This window comes from Ranitomeya imitator, chromosome 6, assembly GCF_032444005.1.
Source record: "Ranitomeya imitator isolate aRanImi1 chromosome 6, aRanImi1.pri, whole genome shotgun sequence".
Classification (NCBI taxonomy): Eukaryota; Metazoa; Chordata; class Amphibia; order Anura; family Dendrobatidae; genus Ranitomeya; species Ranitomeya imitator.
In genome coordinates, this window is record NC_091287.1 from 540844397 (window position 1) to 540870149 (window position 25753).

The 25753-nt window shown below is 42.5% G+C and overlaps 1 protein-coding gene across 1 annotated transcript in view; it reads right to left on the reverse strand.

Annotated features, from left to right (window-relative positions):
* Positions 1 to 25753, reverse strand: part of ZFAT (zinc finger and AT-hook domain containing) — a 206373-nt gene that overhangs the window by 44073 nt on the left and 136547 nt on the right. Inside the window, exon 13 of the mRNA XM_069731946.1 lies at positions 16876 to 17014. Within this exon, the coding sequence (XP_069588047.1) occupies positions 16876 to 17014 (139 nt within the window). The remainder of the gene's footprint in view (positions 1 to 16875; positions 17015 to 25753) is intronic.

The window sequence follows — 25753 nt, forward strand, 5'->3', positions numbered from 1 at the left end:
AAAAAAAAAAAAAAAAAACGAGGCAAAAAACAACGCTTTATTATCATACCGCCGAACAAAAAGTGGAATAACACGCGATCAAAAGGACAGATATAAATAACCATGGTACCGCTGAAAGCGTCATATTGTCCCGCAAAAAACCAGCCGCCATACAGCATCATCAGCAAAAAAATAAAAAAGTTATAGTCCTGAGAATAAAGCGATGCAAAAATAATAATTTTTTCTGTAAAATAGTTTTTATCGTATAAAAGCGCCAAACCATAAAAAAATGATATAAATGAGGTGTCGCTGTAATCGTACTGACCCGAAGAATAAAACTGATTTATCAATTTTACCAAACGCGGAACGGTATAAACGCCTCCCCCAAAAGAAATTCATGAATAGCTGGTTTTTGGTCATTCTTCCTCACAAAAATCGGAATAAAAAGCGATCAAAAAATGTCACGTGCCCGAAAATGTTTTCAATAAAAACGTCAACTCGTCCCGCAAAAAACAAGACCTCACATGACTCTGTGGACCAAAATATGGAAAAATTATAGCTCTCAAAATGTGGTATTGCAAAAAATATTTTTTGCAATAAAAAGGGTCTTTCAGTGTGTGACAGCTGCCAATCATAAAAATCAGCTAAAAAACTCACTATAAAAGTAAATCAAACCCCCCTTCATCACCCCCTTAGTTAGGGAAAAAAAAAAAAAAAAATGTATTTATTTCCATTTTCCCATTAGGGCTAGGGTTAGGGCTAGGGCTAGGGTTAGGGTTAGGGCTAGGGTTAGGGCTAGGGTTAGGGCTAGGGTTAGGGTTAGGGCTAGGGTTAGGGCTAGGGTTAGGGCTAGGGTTAGGGCTAGGGTTAGGGCTAGGGTTAGGGTTGGGGCTACAGTTAGGGTTGGGGCTAAAGTTAGGGTTAGGGTTAGATTACATTTACAGTTGGGAATAGGGTTGGGATTAGGGTTAGGGGTGTGTCAGGGTTAGAGGTGTGGTTAGGGTTACCGTTGGAATTAGGGTTAGGGGTGTGTTTAGATTAGGGTTTCAGTTATAATTGGGGGGTTTCCACTGTTTCGGCACATCAGGGGCTCTCCAAACACGACATGGCGTCCGATCTCAATTCCAGCCAATTCTGCGTTGAAAAAGTAAAACAGTGCTCCTTCCCTTCCGAGCTCTCCTGTGTGCCCAAACAGGGGTTTACCCTCACATATGGGGTATCAGCGTACTCAGGACAAATTGGACAACAACTTTTGTGGACCAATTTCTCCTGTTACCCTTGGGAAAATACAAAACTGGGGGCTAAAAAATAATTTTTGTGGGAAAACAAAAAGATTTTTTATTTTCACGGCTCTGCGTTATAAACTGTAGTGAAACACTTGGGGGTTCAAAGTTCTCACAACACATCTAGATAAGTTCATTGAGGGGTCTAGTTTCCAATATGGGGTCACTTGTGGGGGGTTTCTACTGTTTAGGTACATTAGGGGCTCTGCAAACGCAATGTGACGCCTGCAGACCAATCCATCTAAGTCTGCATTCCAAATGATGCTCCTTCCCTTCCGAGCCCTCCCATGCGCCCAAACGGTGGTTCCCCCCCACATATCGGGTATCAGCGTACTCAGGACAAATTGGACAACAACATTTAGGGTCCAATTTCTCCTGCTAACCTTGGAAAAATACAAAACTGGGGGCTAAAATATAATTTTTGTGGAAAAAAAAAAATATTTTTTATTTGCACGGCTCTGCGTTATAAACTGTAGTGAAATACTTGGGGGTTCAAAGCTCTCACAACACATCAAGATGAGTTCCTTAGGGGGTCTACTTTCCAAAATGGTGTCACTTGTGGGGGGTTTCTACTGTTTAGGTACATTAGGGGCTCTGCAAACGCAATGTGACGCCTGCAGACCATTCCATCTAAGTCTGCATTCCAAATGGCGCTCCTTCCCTTCCGAGCCCTCCCATGCGCCCAAACGGTGGTTCCCCCCCACATATGGGGTATCAGCGTACTCAGGACAAATTGGACAACAACTTTTGGGGTCCAATTTCTCCTGTTACCCTAGGGAAAATACAAAACTGGGGGCTAAAAAATAATTTTTGTGGGAAAAAAATTTTGTTTTATTTTTATGGCTCTGCATTATAAACTTCTGTGAAGCCCTTGGTGGGTCAAAGTGCTCACCACACATCCAGATAAGTTCCTTAGGGGGTCTACTTTCCAAAATGGTGTCACTTGTGGGGGGTTTCAATGTTTAGGCACATCAGTGGCTCTCCATACGCAACATGGCGTCCCATCTCAATTCCTGCCAATTTTGCATTGAAAAGTCAAACGGCGCTCCTTCCCTTCCGAGCTCTCCCATGCGCCCAAACAGTGGTTTACTGCCACATATGGGGTATCAGCGTACTCAGGACAAATTGGACAACAACTTTTGGGGTCCATTTTCTCCTGTTACCCTTGGTAAAATAAAACAAATTGGAGCTGAAGTAAATTTTTTGTGTAAAAAAGTTAAATGTTCATTTTTATTTAAACATTCCAAAAATTCCTATTAAACACCTGAAGGGTTAATAAACTTCTTGAATGTGGTTTTGAGCACCTTGAGGGGTGCAGTTTTTAGAATGATGTCACACTTGGGCATTTTCTATCATATAGACCCCTCAAAATGACTTCAAATGAGACGTGGTCCCTAAAAAAAATGGTGTTGTAAAAGTGAGAAATTGCTGGTCAACTTTTAACCCTTATAACTCCCTAACAAAAAAAAAATTGGTTCCAAAATTATGCTGATGTAAAGGAGACATGTGGGAAATGTTACTTATTAAGTATTTTGTGTGACATATCTCTGTGATTTAATTGCATAAAAATTCAAAGTTTGAAAATTGCGAAATTTTCAAAATTTTCGCCAAATTTCCGTTTTTTTCACAAATAAACGCAGGTACTATCAAAGAAATTTTACCACTATCATGAAGTACAATATGTCACGAGAAAACAATGTCAGAATCACCAGGATCCGTTGAAGCGTTTCGGAGTTATAACCTCATAAAGGGACAGTGGTCAGAATTGTAAAAATTGGCCTGGTCATTGACGTGCAACCACCCTTGGGGGTAAAGGGGTTAACCCCTTCACGACCTTGGGATTTTCCGTTTTTTCATGTTCGTTTTTTGCTCCCTTTCTTCCCAGAGCCACAACTTTTTTTATTTTTCCGTCAATATGGCGATGCGAGGGCTTATTTTTTGCGAAACAAGTTGAACTTTTGAACGACATCATTGGTTTTAGCATGTGTGTACCAGAAAATGGGAAAAAAATTCCAAGTGCGGTAAAATTGCAAAAACTGTGCAATCCAAAACGTGTTTTTTGATTGGCTTTTTTACTAGGTTCACTAAATGCTAAAACTGAGCTGCCATTATGATTCTCCAGGTCAGTACGAGTTCATAGACACCAAACATCTCTAGGTTAACTATTATCTAAGTGGTGAAAAAAAATTCCAAACTTTGCTTAAAAAAAAAAAAAAAAAATTTTTTTTTGCCGTTTTCCGATACCAGTAGCGTCTCCATTTTTCATGATCTGGGATCGGGTGGGGGCTTATTTTTTGCGTGCTGAGCTGGCGTTTTTAATGATAGCATTTTGGTGCAGATACGTTCTTTTGATCGCCCGTTATTGCACTTTAATGCAATGTCACGGCGACTCAAAAAACTTAATTCTGGCGCTTCGAATTTTTATCTCGCTACGCAGTTTAGCGATCAGGTTAATCCTTTTTTTAATTGATAGATCGGGCAATTCTGAACGCGGCAATACCAAATATGTGTAGGTTTGATTTTTTTTATTGATTTATTTTGAATGGGGCTAAAGGGGGGTGATTTAAACTTTTATTTATTTATTTTTTTTAACTTTTTTTTTATTTAAACTTTTGCCATGCTTCTTTAGCCTTCATAGGAGGCTAGATGCTGGCACCACTCGATCGGCTCTGCTACATAGCAGCGATCATCAGATCGCTGCTATGCAGCAGAAATGCAGGTGTGCTATGAGCGCCGACCACAGGTGGCGCTCACAGCAGGCCGGCCTCCATAACCATAGAGGTCTCAAGGACCTCTATGGTTACCATTCTGACGCATCGCTGACCCCCGATCATGTGACAAGGGTCGGCGATGCGCTCATTTCCGGCCGCCCGGCCGTAAGCGCCGGTTAAATGCCGCTGTCAGCGTTTGACAGCAGCATTTAACTGGTTAATAGTGGCGGGTGAATCGCGATTTCACCAGCCGCTATTGCGGGCACATGTCAGCTGTTCAAAACAGCTGACATGTCCCGGCTTTGATGCGGGCTCACCGCCGGAGCCCTGCATCAAAGTGCGGTATCTGACCTCGGACGTACTATCCGTCCGAGGTCAGAAAGAGGTTAATAAAACAGAACAGTGGAGATTTATTCTTTCCTTCTGCTTGGTATGGGGGTTACATGGACAACCAATGTTCTTTATTAAGATTTTAAGAAGTGAAAATGTCCCCATTTTGGCAATTGGATTTCACTAAAATCGGTGCCTAGGAATCAGCGGTACTGTTAGCGCTGATCCCCAGTGCCAGGTGCTGAAAACAATTTGCATCGTTGAGAGTTGTATTCAACTGATAACAGCAAGAGCAGGAGGTGGTTTATGACAGTATTCATCAGTTGCCGCCTGCACTACAAATAAATGAAATAAAGAATAATGTGGGGTTCCCCTATATTTTTGTTAACCAGTCAGGCAAAACTGGTGGGAAGAGCCAGGCTGCTATTTTTAGGCTGGGGTGAGGGGGCAATATCCATGGCCTCCTTACCAGCTTGAGCATACCAGCCCCCCAGTTGTCTGCTTTAGCTTGACTGGTTGTAAAAAAAAATGGGGGAGAACCCACGACATTTTTTTAATTTAATTAATTTAAAACAAAAAAAACAGCATGGGTCCCCTTTTTCCATTATAACCAGCCTTGCTAAAGCTGACAGCTGAGGTTTGCAGCCCGCAGCTGTCAGTTTTGACTAACTGGTTATCAAAAGTACAGGGGAACCCCACGTCACTTTATTAAAAAAATGTATTTATTACGCAGGCGGCGCCGATGAATACTCCCATCAGGCACTGCCTGCTTCACCTTTATCAGTTGAATACAACTCAACATTCTCAGCAATGTGAGTTTTCTTCAGCACCCGGCGTCGGACACCAGCGCGAACTGTACCACTGAATCCCACGTGCCTGTACATGTGATATTGATGCGGCATGCGGTTGCCACAAGTATGCCACACGTATTAAACACACGTACACATATATGTCCATTTCTGGTTTTTCCAATACCGGAAATATCAGGAAGTGTGAAAGAAGCCTTTTTAATGGGGGAATATTAAGAAATACATTAATCTGATTTGTCTTGTAAGGGTTCATCACTATCTAGGGCGCCATGAAAATTCTTAAGACAGGCGGAATTCAAAAATAAAAACAAACGTGTAGATCTCAATGTAGTTTTATCCCCTCCTCTAGGGTGAATGAGAACGGCTCCTCCACAGTGAGTCTAACGAAACTGTAATTTTGCGCTTCCACGCTGGCAAGGAGGATAGGTAATAGCCGTAGATAATATCTGTAATGCCAGCCATTATTAATAAATGTATTCCCTCCGAGTCTAATTTTCAGATGTGCTCATTGAAAAAAGGCCATTGAAATGAGCTGCCGACGGGCAGGAGAAAATCTAATTTGTGTGAGGGTTTAGGCCATTTAAAGTCCCAGAAGTCATAAAGATTGAGCAGAGGCCGGGTCCTCAGCTCCAGACACCATAAAATGGGTATCAGAAATGAAGGCTGCGTTATTTTCATATTATAGAATGCAAAAATATGGTAGAATAGTAGTTAAAACTGTTTTTTTTCCCGGGCAACGTTCCAGTTTGCTTCTCTAGTCTTGGATCAAAACACTGTGGATTAAGAGAGCCACACACCTTCAATAGCCATCATCTGAATGCTCATGGGGTCAACAGCTGGTTTTCGCAACCCCCTTATAGACATGCACGGTCCGTGCGGATGAGTGTGCTTGTGTTTTCATTTGTTAACACCTCGGTTTCATGAAAAAAACAAAAAGATTGGGATCAGAAGTTCAAAATCCTTGATGCTTTTCCCCTCCTTGGGCAAAGTGTCGGGAGACTCCATACGTATAAGTTGGCAGGCACGACCTACCGAAATCAGCCAACCCCATTCCTCAAGCAACAACGTAAAAGCCTTTCAAATATTTCCTGGCTTGTATTTAGTGTGTCCTACAGTTTTCAAGTTGTCTACAGTTGTGGCCCAAAATTTGGAGACAGATACAAATTTTGGCTTTCAGGAGGTTTGCTGCTTCTGTTTTAATAGTGGCAATTTGCAATAACTGTATGTCGTTATGAAAGATCAGGTGAAATGCCAAAAAAACAAAAAATCGTAAAACAAGAAAATTTAACTTCATCACAAAAACCACGTTCAAAGAGCGAAGTTCAATTGCGGTAAAGGAGTCTTCAGAGAAACCAAGAAAAGACCAGAAAGCTCCAGGACAGTCTCGTGAAGAAGAATAGGCTACAAGATCGGTTCAACATCAGTGCAGAGCTTGTTCAGAGATGGCAGCAGGCAGGTGTCAATAAGGCAAAGACTTTTAGAGATGGCCTGGTGGCAACAAGAGCAGCAAAAATGCCAAGAAAATATCAGAAACGACAGACTCACATTGTGCAGAGGACGGGGTAAAGTCATAGTCTCTGATGAAGCCCTTTCAGACACTTTGGAACATCTGCAAAATTGATTGTTCGGAGAAGAAAAGGCGACGCTATCATGAGTCCTGTGTCTGCCAGCACTAAAGCCTCCTGAGACCACTCGTGTATGGGGGCTTTTCATCCATGGAGGGGCTCATACACAATTTTGCCTAAGAACACGGCTGTGAATAAAGAATGGGACCTAGACCTCCTCCAAGAGCAACTTCTGCCACCATCCAGGAGCAATTTGCAGATGAACTTTGTTTTTTCCAGCATGATGGAAAGCATGCGAGATGGCAAAAGTGATAACTAAGGAGCTCAGTGAAACTGTGGGTCCTTGGCCAAGACACTGCTTAGTTATCAAATCCACGGAGAATCTACTATATAATTGTCTAAGGGTCACTTCCGTCTTTCTGTCTGTCCTTCTTTCTGTCACGGATATTCATTGGTCGCGGCCTCTGTCTGTCATGGAAATCAAATTCGCTGATTTGGTCGCGGCGGTTTTGCCGCGACCAATCAGCGACGGGCACAGTCCGGAAGAAAATGGCCGCTCCTTACTCCCCGCAGTCACTGCCCGGCGCCCGCATACTCTCCTCCAGTCACCGCTCACAAGGGGTTAATGCCGGCGGTAACGGACCGCATTATGCCGCGGGTAACGCACTCCGTAACCGCTATTAACCCTGTGTGTCCCCAACTTTTTACTATTGATGCTGCCTATGCGGCATCAATAGTAAAAAAATGTAATGTTAAAAATAATAATAAAAAAAAACAAAAACCTGCTATTCTCACCCTCTGTAGTCCGCCGAGCCGCACGCGCCTGCCGCCATCTTCCATTCCCGGCGATGCATTGCGAAATTACCCAGAAGACTTAGCGGTCTCGCGAGCCTGCTAAGTCATCTGGGTAATTTCGCAATGCATCCTGTCAACGGAGGATGGCGGCAGCTGTGCGCGTATCGCCGGAGCTTCGCCGGATCCCAGGGGTGAGTATATAACTATTTTTTATTTTAATTATTTTTTTTTTTAACAGGGATATGGTGCCCACACTGCTGTATACTACGTGGGCTTTGTTAGATACCGTGTGGCTGCTATATACTACATAGGCAGTGTTATATACTCCGTGGGCTGTGCTATATATTACGTGGGCAGTGTTATATACTACGTGGCTGCTATATACTGCGTGGGCAGTGTTATATACTACGTGGCTGCTACATACTGCGTGGGCTGTGCTATATATTACGTGGCTAGTGTTATATACTGCCTGGTCTGTGTTATATACTACGTCGCCTGTGTTATATACTGCGTGGCTGCTATATACTGCGTGGGCTGTGTTATATAGTACGTGGCTATGTTATATACTGCGTGGCCCTTGTTATATATTGCGTGGCCTGTATTAACGCATCGGGTATTCTACAATATGTATGTATATAGCAGCCACATAGTATATAACACAGGCCACGTAGTATTTGTCTGCTATATACTACATGGCTCCTAAATACTACGTGGCCTGTGCTATATACTATGTGGCTGCTATATATATATACATACATATTCTAGAATACCCGATGCGTTAGAATCGGGCCACCATCTAGTTTGTGTATAATCCTCAAATTGTCTCTTCAGAGAGGAAGAGGACTAGAACTATAGTGCCACCTATTGGAAGTAGCAATCCTACAAGTCAAGGTCGACCCTTTAACGAGCCTTGTCACATGACTTAGGATAATAGCCAAACCAGAATCTCAATTTGCAGACACTGTGTTTCGGGGTACTGCCCCTCGTCAGTGCAAAGTGGAGATCTGGTTTGGCTGATTGAGAGGCGTCTGACCGGGATCCAAGAAGTATCGTTTCTCCTTGCGGAGAGTGACATGATAAGCATGTCGAGGTGAGGAGACTTAAAGCCGCAATGCTCCTCTGGGAAATATGCAAATTGTCTCTCAATCAGCCAAACCAGATCTCCACTTTGCACTGACGAGGGGCAGTACCCCGAAACACAGTGTCTGCAAATTGAGATTCTGGTTTGGCTATTATCCTACGTCATGTGACAAGGCTCGTTAAAGGGTCGACATTGACTGTTAGAATTGCTACTTCCAATAGGTGGCACTAGAGTTCTAGTCCTCTTCCTCTCTGAAGAGACAATTTGCATATTTCCCAGAGGAGCATTGCGGCTTTAAGTCTCCTCACCTCGACATGCTTATCATGTCACTCTCCGCAAGGAGAAACGATACTTCTTGGATCCCGATGTATAATCCTCAAGAAGTGACAAAGAAAAACCTAGAAATGGGGATAAATCCCAAGCACTGATGAGACGAGAACGGGTGGTCAGTCAGAATTTGGCGCTGAAGATGATATCCAGCTGCCGGAAATAAGGGCAGATGTCTGGAGAAATAAGGATCAACACTTAATATTGAGTCTTTCCATAAACATATATAGCGCTATCATATTCTGCTTTACTGACATCATCATCACTGTCCACATAGGGAATCTAGACTGTGAGCCCCAATCAGGATGTCTTTAGAGAGTGGGAAGAAAATGGAGATCCCGGAAGAAAACCCACAAACATGGGGAGAACATACAAATTCCTTGCAGATGTCATGCTTGGTGGGATTTCAACCTAGGACAACAGCGCTGCAAAGCAACAGTGCTACCCACTGAGCCACCGTGCTGCCCTTTGGTGTTTGGTGTCAGGTTTTCAGATACGCACTGAATGCTAAGTAATTAATTCACAGCACATCGGCAGCACAGGTCCTGTTTATATAGGATGATGTGCTGCAGAGAATGGCGATTTTTGTTTTTTTGTGTGCAAACCACATGATCATTTCAACCGACGAACAAGAGTTTTGCTCATGCTTTGGGTGATCAGCAACCTGTCTAGACAGCACAATTATGGGAAATAAGCGTTAATGGCTCCACTCGTTCATAATAATTGTTCAGTCTAAAGGCTCTTTAACAGGAAAAAACTAGGAGGGAAAAAAAAGACACAGAAATAGGGTTTTATCTGAGGGAGACTATTGCAACCCTCTACTTACCGGTCTCCCTCTTACTAAACCCTCCTCTCTCTAATCCATTCTGAATGCAGCAGCCTCATTGTGCCTGGAAAAGTGCTATAGGGCCATTATTTTTTGGTCCAGCAGCTACACTGATGCCTCCACCCTGTGCCAGTCGTTGCATTGGTTGCCCATCTGCTGAAGAGTCCAAATTAGGGTACCGTCACATTTAGCGACGCTGCAGCGATACCGACAACGATGTCGATCGCTGCAGCGTCGCTGTTTGGTCGCTGGAGAGCTGTCACACAGACAGCTCTCCAGCGACCAACGATCCCGAGGTCCCCGGTAACCAGGGTAAACATCGGGTTACTAAGCGCAGGGCCGCGCTTAGTAACCCGATGTTTACCATGGTTACCAGCGTAAACGTTAAAAAAACAAACACTACATACTTACCTTCAGCTGTCTGTCCTCCGGCGCTCTGCTTTCCTCTGCACTGTCAGCGCCGGTCAGCCGGAAAGCAGAGCGGTGACGTCACCGCTGTGCTTTCCGGCTGGCCGGCGCTGACACAGGATGCAGGAGGAGTGCAGAGAAGCAGAGCGCCGGGGACAGCTGAAGGTAAGTATGTAGTGTTTTTTTTTTTTTAACGTTTACGCTGGTAACCATGGTAAACATCGGGTTACTAAGCGCGGCCCTGCGCTTAGTAACCCGATGTTTACCCTGGTTACCAGTGAAGACATCGCTGGATCGGCGTCACACACGCCAATCCAGCAATGTCAGCGGGAGATCCAGCGACAAAATAAAGTTCTGGACTTTCCTCAGCGACCAACGATCTCCTAGCAGGGGCCTGATCGTTGGTCGCTGTCACACATAATGATTTCCTTAACGATATCGTTGCTACGTCACAAAAAGCAACGATATCGTTAACGATATCGTTATGTGTGAAGGTACCTTTATAAATACAGCTGATGCAGGTCCAACAGGTCATCAGACCGGGAAAACACAGATAAGGAGGATTTGCAGATAATCTGCGCTGCTGGTATACCATATAATAGATCCAAATCCAACAAAGTTGGTTTTCTTGTCTTGATGAAAAAGTCTTCGAAAAGCATTGGCTGAATAAAAAAAAAAAACTGCAAATAGATCCAACTCCAGACAGAAAAAATGATATGTGTAAGACTCTTTTGGTTAGTAGGTGTGTGGCATTTATTTTGTAATCTTTTATTTCTCATTAATGGCTTAGTAATGTGGGGGAGGAACGCCTGAACGAACGATGAGACAAGCCACAACCAACAAGGAGGCAGGTGCTGCACCCCAAAATCAACGAGGAGGCACGCCTCAACTAATAATGAGGTGGGAAGCGCACCCTAACCGACAAGAAGGTGGAGTGGCGCACCCTAACCAACGAGAAGGCGGAGTGGCGTGTACCAACCAATTAGAAGGCGGAGTGGAGCGCCTCAACCAAAGAGAAGGCGGAGTGGCCACCCTAACCAACGAGAAGGAGTGGCGCGCCCCAACCAACGAGAAGGCAAAGTGGAGTGCCTCAACCAATGAGAAAGTGGAGTGGCATGCCCCAACCGATGTGAAGGTGGAGTGGGGCGCCCAACCAACAAGAAGGCGGAGTGGTGCACCCCAACCAATGTGAAGGCAGAGTGAGGCACCCTAACCAACGAGAAGGTGGAGTGGCGTGCCCCAAACAACGAGAAGGTGGAGTGGCATGCCTCAACCAACGAGAAGGTGGAGTGGCATGCCTCAACCAACGAGATGGTGGAGTGGCATGCCTCAACCAACGAGAAGGCGGAATGGCAAGCCCCAATCAATGAGGATGCAGGGGGCACATTCCAGCCAACGAGGAGGCAAGAGGTGTGCCAAAACCAATGCAGAGGCAGACCGGGAGGTGCGTCCCATCCAACAATCAGGCAGAAGGCACATCTTAAAATACCAGCAGACACTTCCACATTTCTGACCCAACAAATGAATATTCCCTTTAAACTACTCCTGAACTTTGTAGTTTCAACTATGGTCGGTTTTTTTTTAGGGCAGAGTGTTTTTTTCCGCACCAAGCAATGGGTCCCCAAGATGAGTGTGAGACTTGCTTAAGAATCAAAATAAAATAGTACATCTAGCGATTTTCGTGCACGTGAATTGACCCCTTTTAGTACCGTTTACATCAGATTTTGTCCTATCTACACAACGACAACACTGATGTATGAAAATCTGTTGGCCCGTACTGAAATCGTGACTTGGACTAGCCAAGTCAAAATGTTACAGGGAGAGACGAGAGAACGTGGAGGACACAGATGACTTATACAGGGAATGCCCACTGAGCCTTGAACTTGCAACTCGAAAAGCAGATGGCTCAGCGCAAGCAGGTCTATCAAACAGAGGAAGGAAACCAAAAATAAAAGTAAACCAACAACATAATGTGGCCTGAACCTCTCCAGAGTAAGCAGAAACAAAGTTATAAGTTTTGTCACAGAAACTTAGTCCAAGCTCCATAAATCAAAACAAAGCCAAAAAATAGGATCTCAGCGTTTCTGGCTATTGCTTTTACACGAGGATGCCTACAACAACGTAGAACATTAAAGATCTGTAAAACTTTAATTAAGGCGCAATAAATGAGACCAGATGATCACGGGTGGAATGTGCAAGCGTCCACTGATTAATTGACATGAAGACTGGAAGAAATTAATTCCCAGAGAACTCATTTACTTGGAAGGAACAGGTTATTAAAAAGTTGTTCTCCTCTACCGGTGACAAGAAGGTTGGCCGCCATAGTCCCAGACAATCCCCAAAATGAGAGGAGAAGGGAGCTATATTTAACACCTATATTTAACACCTGCTTTGTAGATGTAGAAATATGATAAGTTATCTAAGAGCTGGGCCACCGGGCCGGTTATGGAAAAAGGTCAATCTCTCGGTCATTGGAGTCAAGAAGAAACACCAAGATGGCACCAAAATGATTTGTTTCTAGACCATGACCTCCCGCTGAACCGAATCCCGACCGGCCTTACAATCAAAAACTACACCAAGAAGTTGCTTTTGACAAACTAGGATTTTGATTATTTTTTTAAAACTGCGATATGTTGCTCTCCAAGGTTTTCTACAACATTTTGGAGGGAAATAAAAATCAAAAAGGATAGTCTTGTAGAAGGAAACAAGCTGGCCGCAAAACAATGCATACTGGTCCAGCTCTATACATTGTTAACATCTGGCCACCGCAGCTGATGGGTCGGGATGCCGGGTGTTGATCCACGACTGATCTGATATTGCTGACCGATCCCTAAAGTCCCCAATACATGGTCAAGCCGGCAGATATCACCCGAGCAGAGTATTCTTGTGCATAGGGGAGTCGGGAAAGATGGCTGTCGGCTGGTTAAGACCAAAGCTATCTAATGTGTATGGGGAACATAGGAGTAAATCATCAACATCATAGTAGAGACAAACCCCTTTAAATAGGGAATGCAGAATAAAAGGGTCTTTGGCCATCAGGCTCCGATGGAAAGGTCAATAATATATACAGTCATGGCCAAAAGTGTTGGCACTCTTGAAATGACATGTCTTGATATACACCGGTTTATTTCTTTTGCATGTTTTGAAGCAACACAAACCAAAAAAAACACACAGAAAAAATAGCAAATTGGACTTAAATTTCACACAAACGCCCAAAAATGGACCAGACAAAATTGTTGGCAGCTTTCCAAAATTATGGGTAAACAACTTTTTTTTTTAAAGCTTGTGATGCTTGTTCAAACTCACCTGCGGCAAGTAACAGGTGTGGGCAATATGAAAATGAGAATAAAAACTGTTGAAAAATATCAAAAATCTCAAGGTTACAAGTCCATTTCCAGAGATGTTGATGACCCTTTGTCCACAGTGTGCAACGTAAACAAGAATATTCCAACCCATGGCACTGTAGCTAATCTCCAGGGATATGGACGGCAGAGAAAAATTTATGAAAGGTTGCAACCCAGGGTAGTCCAGATGGTGGATAAGCAGCCCCAATCAAGGTCCAAAGAAATTCAAGCTGTCCTGCAGGCTCAGGGTGCATCTGTCTCAGTGCGAACTATCTGTCCATGGTTGAATGAAATTAAATGCTATGGCAGGAGGCCCAGGAGGACCCCACTGCTGACACAGAGACTGCCAAACTGTAAGTAGGTGTAACGATGGTGGGTGTGGACTCGCAACAGGCCGAGTTTACCCTGGAAGGACGTTACAAAGCGACTACCTGGTGTTCACTAGAGCCTCTGGTGGTGAGGTGAGGTTTGGCAGCAGGTAGTCATCAGTTTTGACTCCAGGGCAGTGCCAGGGTCCCCAGCAGCTGGCCGGAGGCTCAGAGGAACGAGGTAAAGGAAGGAAAAGACAAAACGTAGTCAGGCGGGGCTGAGGTCGGGGAAGCAGCAAAGGGTCAGTATGAATAGCCATGGTTAGGAACTGAGAGGTCAGACAGTACGGAAAATTAGCCAGGTTGGTAACGAGAAGCAGAACACAGAGGTAAGCATGTGTAAACGTGGACTACCGGGTGGGAACCAAACGTTAGAGCAACGGGCGGTGGGAGGAGCTGCCTTCTATGGAGTCCATAAAAAAAACAAGAAAAAAGCTGAATGGAACTAAAACAGGTGAGTACTCACTGTTTGAGCAGTCTTAGCAGAGTCCAGTAGGATGAGCTGAGTCGACTACCCCATCAAACGGTAATCCACTGAAATAAGGCGTGCTTGCTTCTTCCAAACAGGAAGAAAATAGCAGCACCGCACAAGTCTTCCAGTAAAAAAAAAAACTTTGTCCTTTATTTTAACAACGTGCTGTGGACATGGTTACAGAGGGCATTATAATTGTAAGACGAACTGGTTAGCTTAATGGACTACGGCCGTTTCGCGTGGTATACGCTTCAACGGGTCCAGATCTGGAAGACTTGTGTGGTGCTGCTATTTTCTTCCTGTTTGGGCTGCCTTATATGGGATTGGTCGGGAAACCAAACCATTGCAGGACACAGCAGAGTTAAATTCCTGCGTAGACCGGCCGTGCCCCCTAAGCCCAGATGGAAACACCATGCTTTAGTAGCAGGAGCAAACCTCAGCGAACCGACCTGATGCGAGGAGACCATGCACAGTGACCATGGTGGGTAGGGTGGTGCAGAGAAGGCACGCAAGTCTCCTTTGTGACATACTATCACAAAATGGAGGGCATTACCACAAATATATCCATCCACAGCCCCACGGACTTCAGGCACTTTCACCGATAGGTTTGACGGACCTGAGAGACCTCTGTTGCATATATGGATGTGATTTTGGAGTTTTTTTTTCCTCATCAGGGGCCAAAAATATTACTGTCCGTGGGGTTGGCTTTTTCCTTGGTCATTGTGGGCATTTTCTGCATATTGATTGCTTTTAATGTTTAAGCTTGCTCAGTTTACTTCAATAAAATTTATATTCTATATCTAATCAATGTCCTGTTGATCTCCACTATAGCACGTCTTTTTCTATGTATTTTTTCCTTTGTGACAGTGAGCAAGCCAAAATCCTTCTGGGAAATAGTCTTGTGGACAGATGAGACCAAGATAGAGATTGTTGGTAAAGCATATCATGCTACTGTTCAATGAAAAAGAAAATAAGGCCTAAAAAAAAAACCCAGTACCTACAGTCAAATATGGTGGAGGTTCAAAGATGTTTTGGGGTTGTTTTGCCGCCTCTGGCCCTGGGTGCCTTGACTGTGTGCAAGGCATTGTGAATTCTGAAGATTACCAATGGATTTTGGGTCACAATGTAATAGTGCCCAGTGTCAGGAAGCTGGGTTTGCGTCCTAGGTCATGGGTCTTCCAGAAGGACAATGACCCCAAACATACTTCAGGAAGCCCCTGGAAATGGATGGAAATTAAGTGCTGGAAATTCACAAAATTCCAGCTGAGAGGTGTAAGAAGCTTGTTGATGATTATAGGAAGCGACTGATTGCAGTTATTTATTCCAAAGGGTGCAACCAAATATTAAGTTGAGTGTGCCAACAATTTTATCTGGCCCATTTGTGGGGTTGTGTGTGAAATTATGTCCAATTTGCCTTCTTTTCTCTGTTTTATTGTGGTGTCTCAATACACACAAAGGAAATATATGCGTAGAAGAAAACTTGTGTAATTGGAATAAGTTTCTGGGAGAAATACTTCATTTTCTAGAACAATTTCAAGGGTGCCAACATTTTCGGCCATGTATAAGTCCTGGACAACCCTTTTAGAACAAATTTTATTGCATATACATTTTAACAAAAGAAAAAAAAAAAAAAAAACTATCCATAATTGGAATCCACACAACTGTAATAACATGAACCATTCATTCATTAGGTCATTTATTGTAAAATGTGAACAGTATAAAAAAAAAAAAACTCCTCCCAAATCGCATCACAATGCCTGAAAAAAGTGCATAAAAAATAGCAAAAAAAAAAAGCATTACAGCCTGAGAAGTCTCAAAAACAAATTTTAGTAGCCCCCGAAAAAGTGAATACATTAGGGACCTTATACCAACAAGTGTGCAATATGCTTTTTAGAATCTGGTCGTTTGCTAAGGGGTTAATATATAAATTAAAAATCAAAAGGAAGGATCAATTGGAATCAGGAATATCATGCTCTAAATGTGAGGCTCATACATATGGAAAAGAAGGATCCCTTTAATAAAGGTCCGCTACGGACCTTCACCCATGTATTTAGTATGAGAGCTTTAAAAAAGTAATGACGGCGGAGGGATAACGAATATATAATCAGTGCAGGGCTGATGCATTATTAATTGGCTGGAGGAAGCCCCCTTTAATCGCCCCTTATCATAAGCTGTAGACCGGATCCCTGTGGGGTCACACATGCGGGGGCACGCTGCGCTGGATCACACAGTTACCGCGCCTGGGTTAGCGCTTTACTTTACTCTCCTTCCTCTATATCTGGTCACATCTTTACTTCTTCTCTGGTCTCAGTCGGAGCTGTCATTCAAAATTCTGCTGCTTTTCGGTGCGAAGGAAGCGCTGAATTATGTTGGGTCACCATCTACTTTTGGCTGCTCGGCAGCACCAGCAATAACGTACCGCTTCCCCTCCCGCTAACCGTATTCCCATCCGGTTCCCTGTCCTTTTCTCCGTCAGCTGCAGTCAATCCCTGGGGCCACCGACTGGCTGCAGCAGTTACATGCTGACTACTCCTGAAGAGGAGACAGAGCTGTGTCTGTAAGTCTCGAGACTCTTACCTTGGAGGACGAGGGCTTCGGAGGAGACTTCTCCAGATCCGGAGTTCACGCATTCTTCGTTAGGATGCTTTTTGTTGTAATGTCTCTTCAGTGAGCCGGGAATATTACAGGAATAATGGCATAAGGCACAACCGAACGGCTGAAAGGAGAAAAGGGAATGTAAAGCGAGGAACAGTCATCTGCCGTAAATATGTCATGTTCTTGATGATGTCGTTGGTCTCCGGAATCCGGTGATGTTTTTCTTTTATTCCTGCACTTCTCCGTTCCTGAGATATACTGCCTTCCATGTATAAAAAATCAAGCCTTGTTGGACAAATGGGTGTGGTTCTCAACAAGAGAGCTGAAGACTATGGGTGTGGTCCTCAATGAGAGAGCTGAAGACTATAGGTGTGGTCCACAACGAGAGCTGAAGACTATGTGGGTGGTCCTCAATGAGAGAGCTGAAGACTATAGGTGTGATCCACAACGAGAGAGCTGAAGACTATAGGTGTGGTCCACAACGACAGCTGAAGACTATGGGTGTGGTCCTCAATGAGAGAGCTGAAGACAATAGGTGTGGTCCACAACGAGAGAGCTGAAGACTATGGGTGTGGTCCTCAATGAGAGAGCTGAAGACTATAGGTGTGGTCCACAACGAGAGAGCTGAAGACTATGGGTGTGGTCCTCAACGAAAGAGCTGAAGACTATGGGTGTGGTCCTCAACGAGAGAGCTGAAAACTATGGGTGTGGTCCTCAATAAGAGAGCTGAAGACTATAGGTGTGGTCCACAACGAGAGCTGAAGACTATGGGCGTGTTCCTCAACGAAAGAGCTGAAGACTATGGGTGTGGTCCACAACGAGAGCTGAAGACTATGGGCGTGGCCCTCAACGAGGGAGCTGAAGACTACACCCACTTGTTAAAGGGAATCTGTTACCTCAAAAATCGTATATGAGCTGGGGTCACCGGCATCAGGGGCTTATCTACTGCATTCTGTAGAGCTGTAGATAAGCCCCCGATGTATCCTGAAAGATGAGAAAAAGAGGTTAGATTATACTCACCCAGGGGCGGTCCGGTCCGGGGCCTCCCATCTTCTTATGATGACGTCCTCTTCTTGTCTTCCTGCCGTGGCCCCGGCGTAATTTGTATGTCCTGTTGAGGGCAGAGCAAATTACTTCAGTGCGCAGGTGTCGGGAAAGGTCAGAGAGGCCCAGCACCAGCACACTGCAGTACTTTGCTCTGCCCTCAACAGGGAGATAAAGTACGCCTGCACCGGAGCCGCAGTGTGAAGAGAAGAAGAGGAGGTCATCGTAAGAAGATGGGAGGCCCATCGGACTGGACCAGGACCGGGACCGCCCCTGGGTGAGTATAATCTAACCTCTTTTTCTCATCTTTCAGGATACATCCAGAATGCTGTAGATAAGCCCCTGATGCCGGTGGCCGCAGCTCATCTTCCATTTTTGGGGTGACAGGTTCCCTTTAAAAATACTAGATTGATACACAGGGAAAAGAAGGCCATATGTCAGGAATGGAGAGGAAAAAGAACAAGAGAAAAACATCATTGGATTCAGGAGAACAGCAGCATTTACACCAAGTAAAAATATAGATTTTTAAGGGAAAAAAAACATAACATAGAACAGAAATGTTGGAAACCCTTCAAATGCAGTTGTATTACACTGAAATCAAAATTGGCACCCTCTTTATAGGAGTTTTCTCATTCTTTATTATGCTTACATTATGTATACAACCTATATTACTGGGAGAGAGACACAGAGCTCACATCCAGTCTATATTACTGGGAGAGACACACAGACCTCCCATCCAGCCTATATTACTGGGAGAGACACACAGGCCTCCCATCCAGCCTATATTACTGGGACAAACACACAGACCTCCCATCCAGCCTATATTACTGGGGGAGACACACAGACCTCCCATCCAGCCTATATTACTGGGAGAGACACAGAGACCTCACATCCAGCCTATATTACTGGGAGATACACAGACCTCACATCCAGCCTATATTACTAGGAGACACAGACCTCACATCCAGCCTATATTACTGGGAGAGACACACAGACCTCACATCCAGCCTATATTACTGGGAGAGACACACAGACCTCACATCCAGCCTATATTACTGGGAGATACACAGACCTCACATGCAACCTATATTACTGGGAGATACACAGACCTCACATCCAGCCTATATTAATGGGAGACACAGACCTCACATCCAGCCTATATTACTGGGAGATACACAGACCTCACATCCAGCCTATATTACTGGGAGAGAGACACAGATCTCACATCTAGCCTATATTACTGGGAGAGACACAGACCTCATATCCAGCCTATATTACTGGGAGATGCACAGATCTCACATCTAGCCTATATTACTGGGAGAGACACAGACCTCACATCCAGCCTATATTACTGGGAGACACAGACCTCACATCCAGACTATATTACTGGGAGAGAAACAGAGCTCACATCCAGCCTATATCACAAGGAGAGACACACAGAGCTCACATCCAGCCTATATTACTGGGAGAGACACACAAACGTCACATCCAACCTATATTACTGTGAGAGACACACAGACCTCACATCCAGCCTATATTACTGGAAGAGACACACAGAGCTTACATCCAGCCTATATTACTAGGAGAGACACACAAACGTCACATCCAACCTATATTACTGTGAGAGACACACAGACCTCACATCCAGCCTATATTACTGGAAGAGACACACAGAGCTCACATCCAGCCTGTATTACTGGGAGAGACACAAAGACCTGAGAGGACAAATGGAAGAATATCAGACTTCAGGAGGGCAGGACTACAGTGCACAGAATTTATAGTCTGTTACCATAGACACACAATGTCTGCATAGAAATAGACAAAACAATAGGATACTTTAAAGGGAACCTGTCACCCCCAAAATCATATCTGAGCTAAGCCCACCAGCATCAGGCTACTACAAGAAGAGGACATCATCCTATGAAGGTGTGAGGCCCCGGACCGGACCGCGACACCCATCGGACCAGAATCGGACCCGGACCGCCCCTTGGTGAGTATAATATAACCTCTTTTTCTCATCTTTCAGGATACATCGGGGGCTTATCTACAGCATTCCAGGATGCTGTAGATAAGCCCCTGATGACGGTGGTCTTAGCTCACCTTTGATTTTGGAGGTGACAGGTTCCCTTTAAATTAGAACCTGTTCTTATGTTGCTTTATTATTTTATGCCTTTCAGCGTTTGTTCAGGATTTTTTTTTTCATTACAATAGGCCTAAAAACTAACAGGCAGGTAGTTGCTAAAAGAGGCAACGACATAACTGCTGTACCTGGTGCCAACTAGGAGCGGTCACCGACTGCTCCTGCCGGCGATTCAGCTGCTCCACGTCAATAGAGGCTGCTCTGTCGACTGATGATGTCATGCTGATTGACAGCCTGGTCCCCACAGTTAGGCAGCGGTGTGATGGCTGTCAATCAGCAAGACATCAGCAGTCACACCCCATCAACACAGCAAAGCAGAAGAGAAGCTGCTGCTCTATCCACGTGATGCCAGTGTAAAGCCACTGAATTGCTGGCAAGAGCCGTGCTGGGCACAACAGGCAGGTAGTTGGGCACATTGTAAAAAAAATGAATTAAAAAATTGTCCTGGATAACTGCTTAAAGTGTGTATATTACTTTTTTTATGGTGGGAAAGGGGGATTCTATTCTTTAAAAAAACCAAAACACTACAATACAAAAGAAAATCTTCTTTATCAGGCAAGTAGCACAATAATCAATAAAAATAATTACAATGAAAAAAACAAAAGTAATAAAAAAAAATAAAAGTATGCGAATGATACATCTACATCTTTTTATATAAAACAGGTTTACTACAAACATAAAAAAAATCGTGAACTGAGGAGAAATGGACGAGTTGCCTACTAAAGGATACAAAAAGGAACCATTCAATCGCAGTGAGAGAGAAATGCAAATTGACCTCTTTCGCAACAATGGCGACCTGATAGTCTGCAAACCTGTGATAACATCCAGCAGACCTGCAACATCTGACAACCTTGGGGCCAGACCAGCCCCCTCCACCGTGGAGCAGACCATTTAGCACTGCAGGCGGGCCCTCGGGACGTAACTCGTCCAGTGCGCGGGCAGCCGGCTGGCAGCTACAATTTACGGATTATGTGAAGTGTCGCCATTAGTTGTCATTTCTTCTCAGACGTGCGGCTGACAGGTATTTATTCTGCAGGTGCGCGCTAAACGCTGCTGGGAAGCCATTCAAAAGCGCTTTGGTTCCAGGGACGGACGTTTCCATAGAGACTTGTTAAGCGTGACCATTTGGAATAATTATTTTCCGTTTTTACTTACTTATAATGACAAATCAGGTATAAAAAAAAAAAAAAAAAAATTGTAAATATAAATGCTATTTTAGAATTTTTTCTTAAAAGGCACAGTGGACAAGACGCTGAGAAAAGTGAAAAACTGCTGGTTTAGAAAACTTTTTTTCATGTCGAACAGTGATGTGAAAAATTTTCATACCTGGGGGATCCGATTGCAGAGACCCCCCCCCCCACCGGTTGCTAAAATAAAGGCACGGCTGTGCTCCTCTGAGACGGACCCTGAAGACAACAAGTCTAAGGAGTCCAAAGCTGAAGCTGTGGGAAAAGTTTCAGTAAAACTCACATTTTATTCATTGAAATCCCTCCAGTTTCTAGGCATACGAGTCCAGTGGGCGGTCCTACTCAGTGACCGACAGTCCTCACTGTAGGACTGTTAATTGTCGGGAGAAGGAAAGGTGAGCGCTGCCATGCGTCTTGTGTTTGCCAGCTGTATAGCCTACTGAGACCACTCATGTGTGGGGGCTTCTCGTCCATGGAGGGTCTCACAATATTTCCTAAGGACACGGCCATGGTTAAAGAATGGGATCTACACCTCCTCCAAGAGGAACTTCTCCCATGATCCAAGAGCAATTTGGTGAGGACTATGGCTTTTTCCAGGATGACGGAGACAATGTCTTCATTGAACATTTTGGGTCCACTATCCAGATTCAAATCTCATTGAGGATCCTCAAGAACCGAGAAGAACATGAAAATTGTGATAAACTCCAAGAACTGATGAGACAAGAATGGGAGGTCCCCAGTCAGGATTTGGTCCCAAAGCAGATATCCAACTGGCGGGGCAAAAATCTGAAAAAATTAGGGTCAGCGCTGGAAACACTGAGTTTACATAAAATAGATGTAGTTGTCAAGAAAAGTGTAAAACTTCTGAAATGTTCTGAAATCCCAAGCTTTTAGTCACGACTGTACACATCTGGGTATTGTAAGCAAAATCGTCAGATCTCTATTGTGCTGGTGCATTTTCCAACTTCCTTTAACACTCCATACTTTCAGAATCCTTGGCGTAACTTGAAACTCCTGGATAACAATGCAAAATCTCCAAAAGGGTCTCCAACTATCACAGCCTTTGATCTGATCATCTCATATGGGCCAATAATACTGCCCCTATGTACAAGAATATAACTACTATAATACTGCCCCTATGTACAAGAATATAACTACTATAATACTGCCCCATGTACAAGAATATAACTACTATAATACTGCCCCATGTACAAGAATATAACTACTATAATACTGCCTCCTATGTACAAGAATATAACTACTATAATACTGCCCCTATGTACAAGAATATAACTACTATAATACAGCCCCATGTACAAGAATATAACTACTATAATACTGCCTCCTATGTACAAGAATATAACTACTATAATACTGCCTCCTATGTACAAGAATATAACTACTATAATACTGCCCCATGTACAAGAATATAACTACTATAATACAGCCCCATGTACAAGAATATAACTACTATAATACTGCCTCCTATGTACAAGAATATAACTACTATAATACTGCCCCTATGTACAAGAATATAACTACTATAATACAGCCCCATGTACAAGAATATAACTACTATAATACTGCCTCCTATGTACAAGAATATAACTACTATAATACTGCCTCCTATGTACAAGAATATAACTACTATAATACTGCCCCATGTACAAGAATATAACTACTATAATACAGCCCCATGTACAAGAATATAACTACTATAATACTGCCCCTATGTACAAGAATATAACTACTATAATACTGCCTCCTATGTACAAGAATATAACTACTATAATACTGTCCCTATGTACAAGAATATAACTACTATAATACAGCCCCATGTACAAGAATATAACTATTATAATACTGCTCCTATGTACAAGAATATAACTACTATAATACTGCTCCTATGTACAAGAATATAACTTCTATAATACTGCCCCTATGTACAAGAATATAACTACTATAATACTGCCCCTATGTACAAGAATATAACTACTATAATACTGCCCCTATGTACAAAAATATAACTACTATAATACTGCTCCTATGTACAAGAATATAACTACTATAATACTGCCCCTATGTACAAGAATATAACTACTATAATACTGCTCCTATGTACAAGAATATAACTACTATAATACAGCCCCATGTACAAGAATATAACTACTATAATACTGCTCCTATGTACAAGAATATAACTACTATACAGTAATACAGCCCCATGTACAAGAATATAACTACTATAATACTGCCCCTATGTACAAGAGTATAACTACTATAATACTGCCCCTATGTACAAGAGTATCACTACTATAATACTGCCCCTAAGTACAAGAGTATAACTACTATAATACTGCCCCTATGTACAAGAGTATAACTACTATAATACTGCCCCTATGTACAAGAATATAACTACTATAATACTCCTGTGTACAAGAATATAACTACTATAATACTGCCCCTATGTACAAGAATATAACTACTATAATACTGCCCCTATGTACAAGAGTATAACTACTATAATACTGCCCCTATGTACAAGAATATAACTACTATAATATTCCTGTGTACAAGAATATAACTACTATAATACTGCCCCTATGTACAAAAATATAACTACTATAATACTCCTGTGTACAAGAATATAACTACTATAATACTGCTCCTATGTACAAGAATATAACTACTATAATACTGCCCCTATGTACAAGAATATAACTACTATAATACTACTCCTATGTAAAAGAATATAACTACTATAATACTGCTCCTATGTACAAAAATATAACTACTATAATACTGCCCCTATGTACAAGAATATAACTACTATAATACTGCCCCTATGTACAAGAATATAACTACTATTATACTGCTCCTGTGTACAAGAATATAACTACTATAATACTGCCCATATGTACAAGAATATAACTACTATAATACTGCCCCTATGTACAAGAATATAACTACTATAATACTGCCCCTATGTACAAGAATATAACTACTATAATACAGCCCCATGTACAAGAATATAACTACTATAATACTGCTCCTATGTACAAGAATATAACTACTATACAGTAATACAGCCCCATGTACAAGAATATAACTACTATAATACTGCCCCTATGTAGAAGAGTATAACTACTAATACTGCTCCTATGTACAAGAATATAACTACTATAATACTTCCCCTATGTACAAGAGTATAACTACTATAATACTGCCCCTATGTACAAGAGTATAACTACTATAATACTGCCCCTATGTACAAGAATATAACCACTATAATACTGCCCCTATGTACAAGAATATAACTACTATAATACAGCCCCATGTACAAGAATATAACTACTATAATACTGCTCCTATGTACAAGAATATAACTACTAATACTGCTCCTATGTACAAGAATATAACTACTATAATACTGCCCCTAAGTACAAGAGTATAACTACTATAATACTGCCCCTATGTACAAGAGTATAACTACTATAATACTGCCCCTATGTACAAGAATATAACTATTATACTGCTCATGTGTACAAGAATATAACTACTATAATACAGCCCCATGTACAAGAATATAACTACTATAATACTGCCCCTATGTACAAGAGTATAACCACTATAATACTGCCCATATGTACAAGAATATAACTACTATAATATTCCTGTGTACAAGAATATAACTACTATAATACTGCCCCTATGTACAAAAATATAACTACTATAATACTCCTGTGTACAAGAATATAACTACTATAATACTGCCCCTATGTACAAGAATATAAACTACTATAATACTGCTCCTATGTACAAGAATATAACTACTATAATACTGCCCCTATGTACAAGAATATAACTACTATAATACTTCTCCTATGTACAAAAATATAACTACTATAATACTGCCCCTATGTACAAGAATATAACTAATATAATACTGCTCCTATGTACAAAAATATAACTACTATAATACTGCCCCTATGTACAAGAATATAACTACTATAATACTGCCCCTATGTACAAGAATATAACTACTATTATACTGCTCCTGTGTACAAGAATATAACTACTATAATACTGCCCATATGTACAAGAATATAACTACTATAATACTGCCCATATGTACAAGAATATAACTACTATAATACTGCCCCATGTACAAGAATATAACTACTATAATACTGCTCCTATGTACAAGAATATAACCACTATAATACTGCCCCTATGCACAAGAATATAACTACTATATTACTGCTCCTATGTACAAGAATATAACCACTATAATACTGCCCCCTATGTACAAGAATATAACTACTATACTACTGCTCCTATGTACAAGAATATAACCACCATTATAGTAGTTATATTCTTGAACATAGGGGCAGTATTATAGTGGTTATATTCTTGTACATAGGGGCAGTATTATAGTAGTTATATTCTTGTACACAGGAGCAGTATAATAGTAGTTATATTCTTGTAC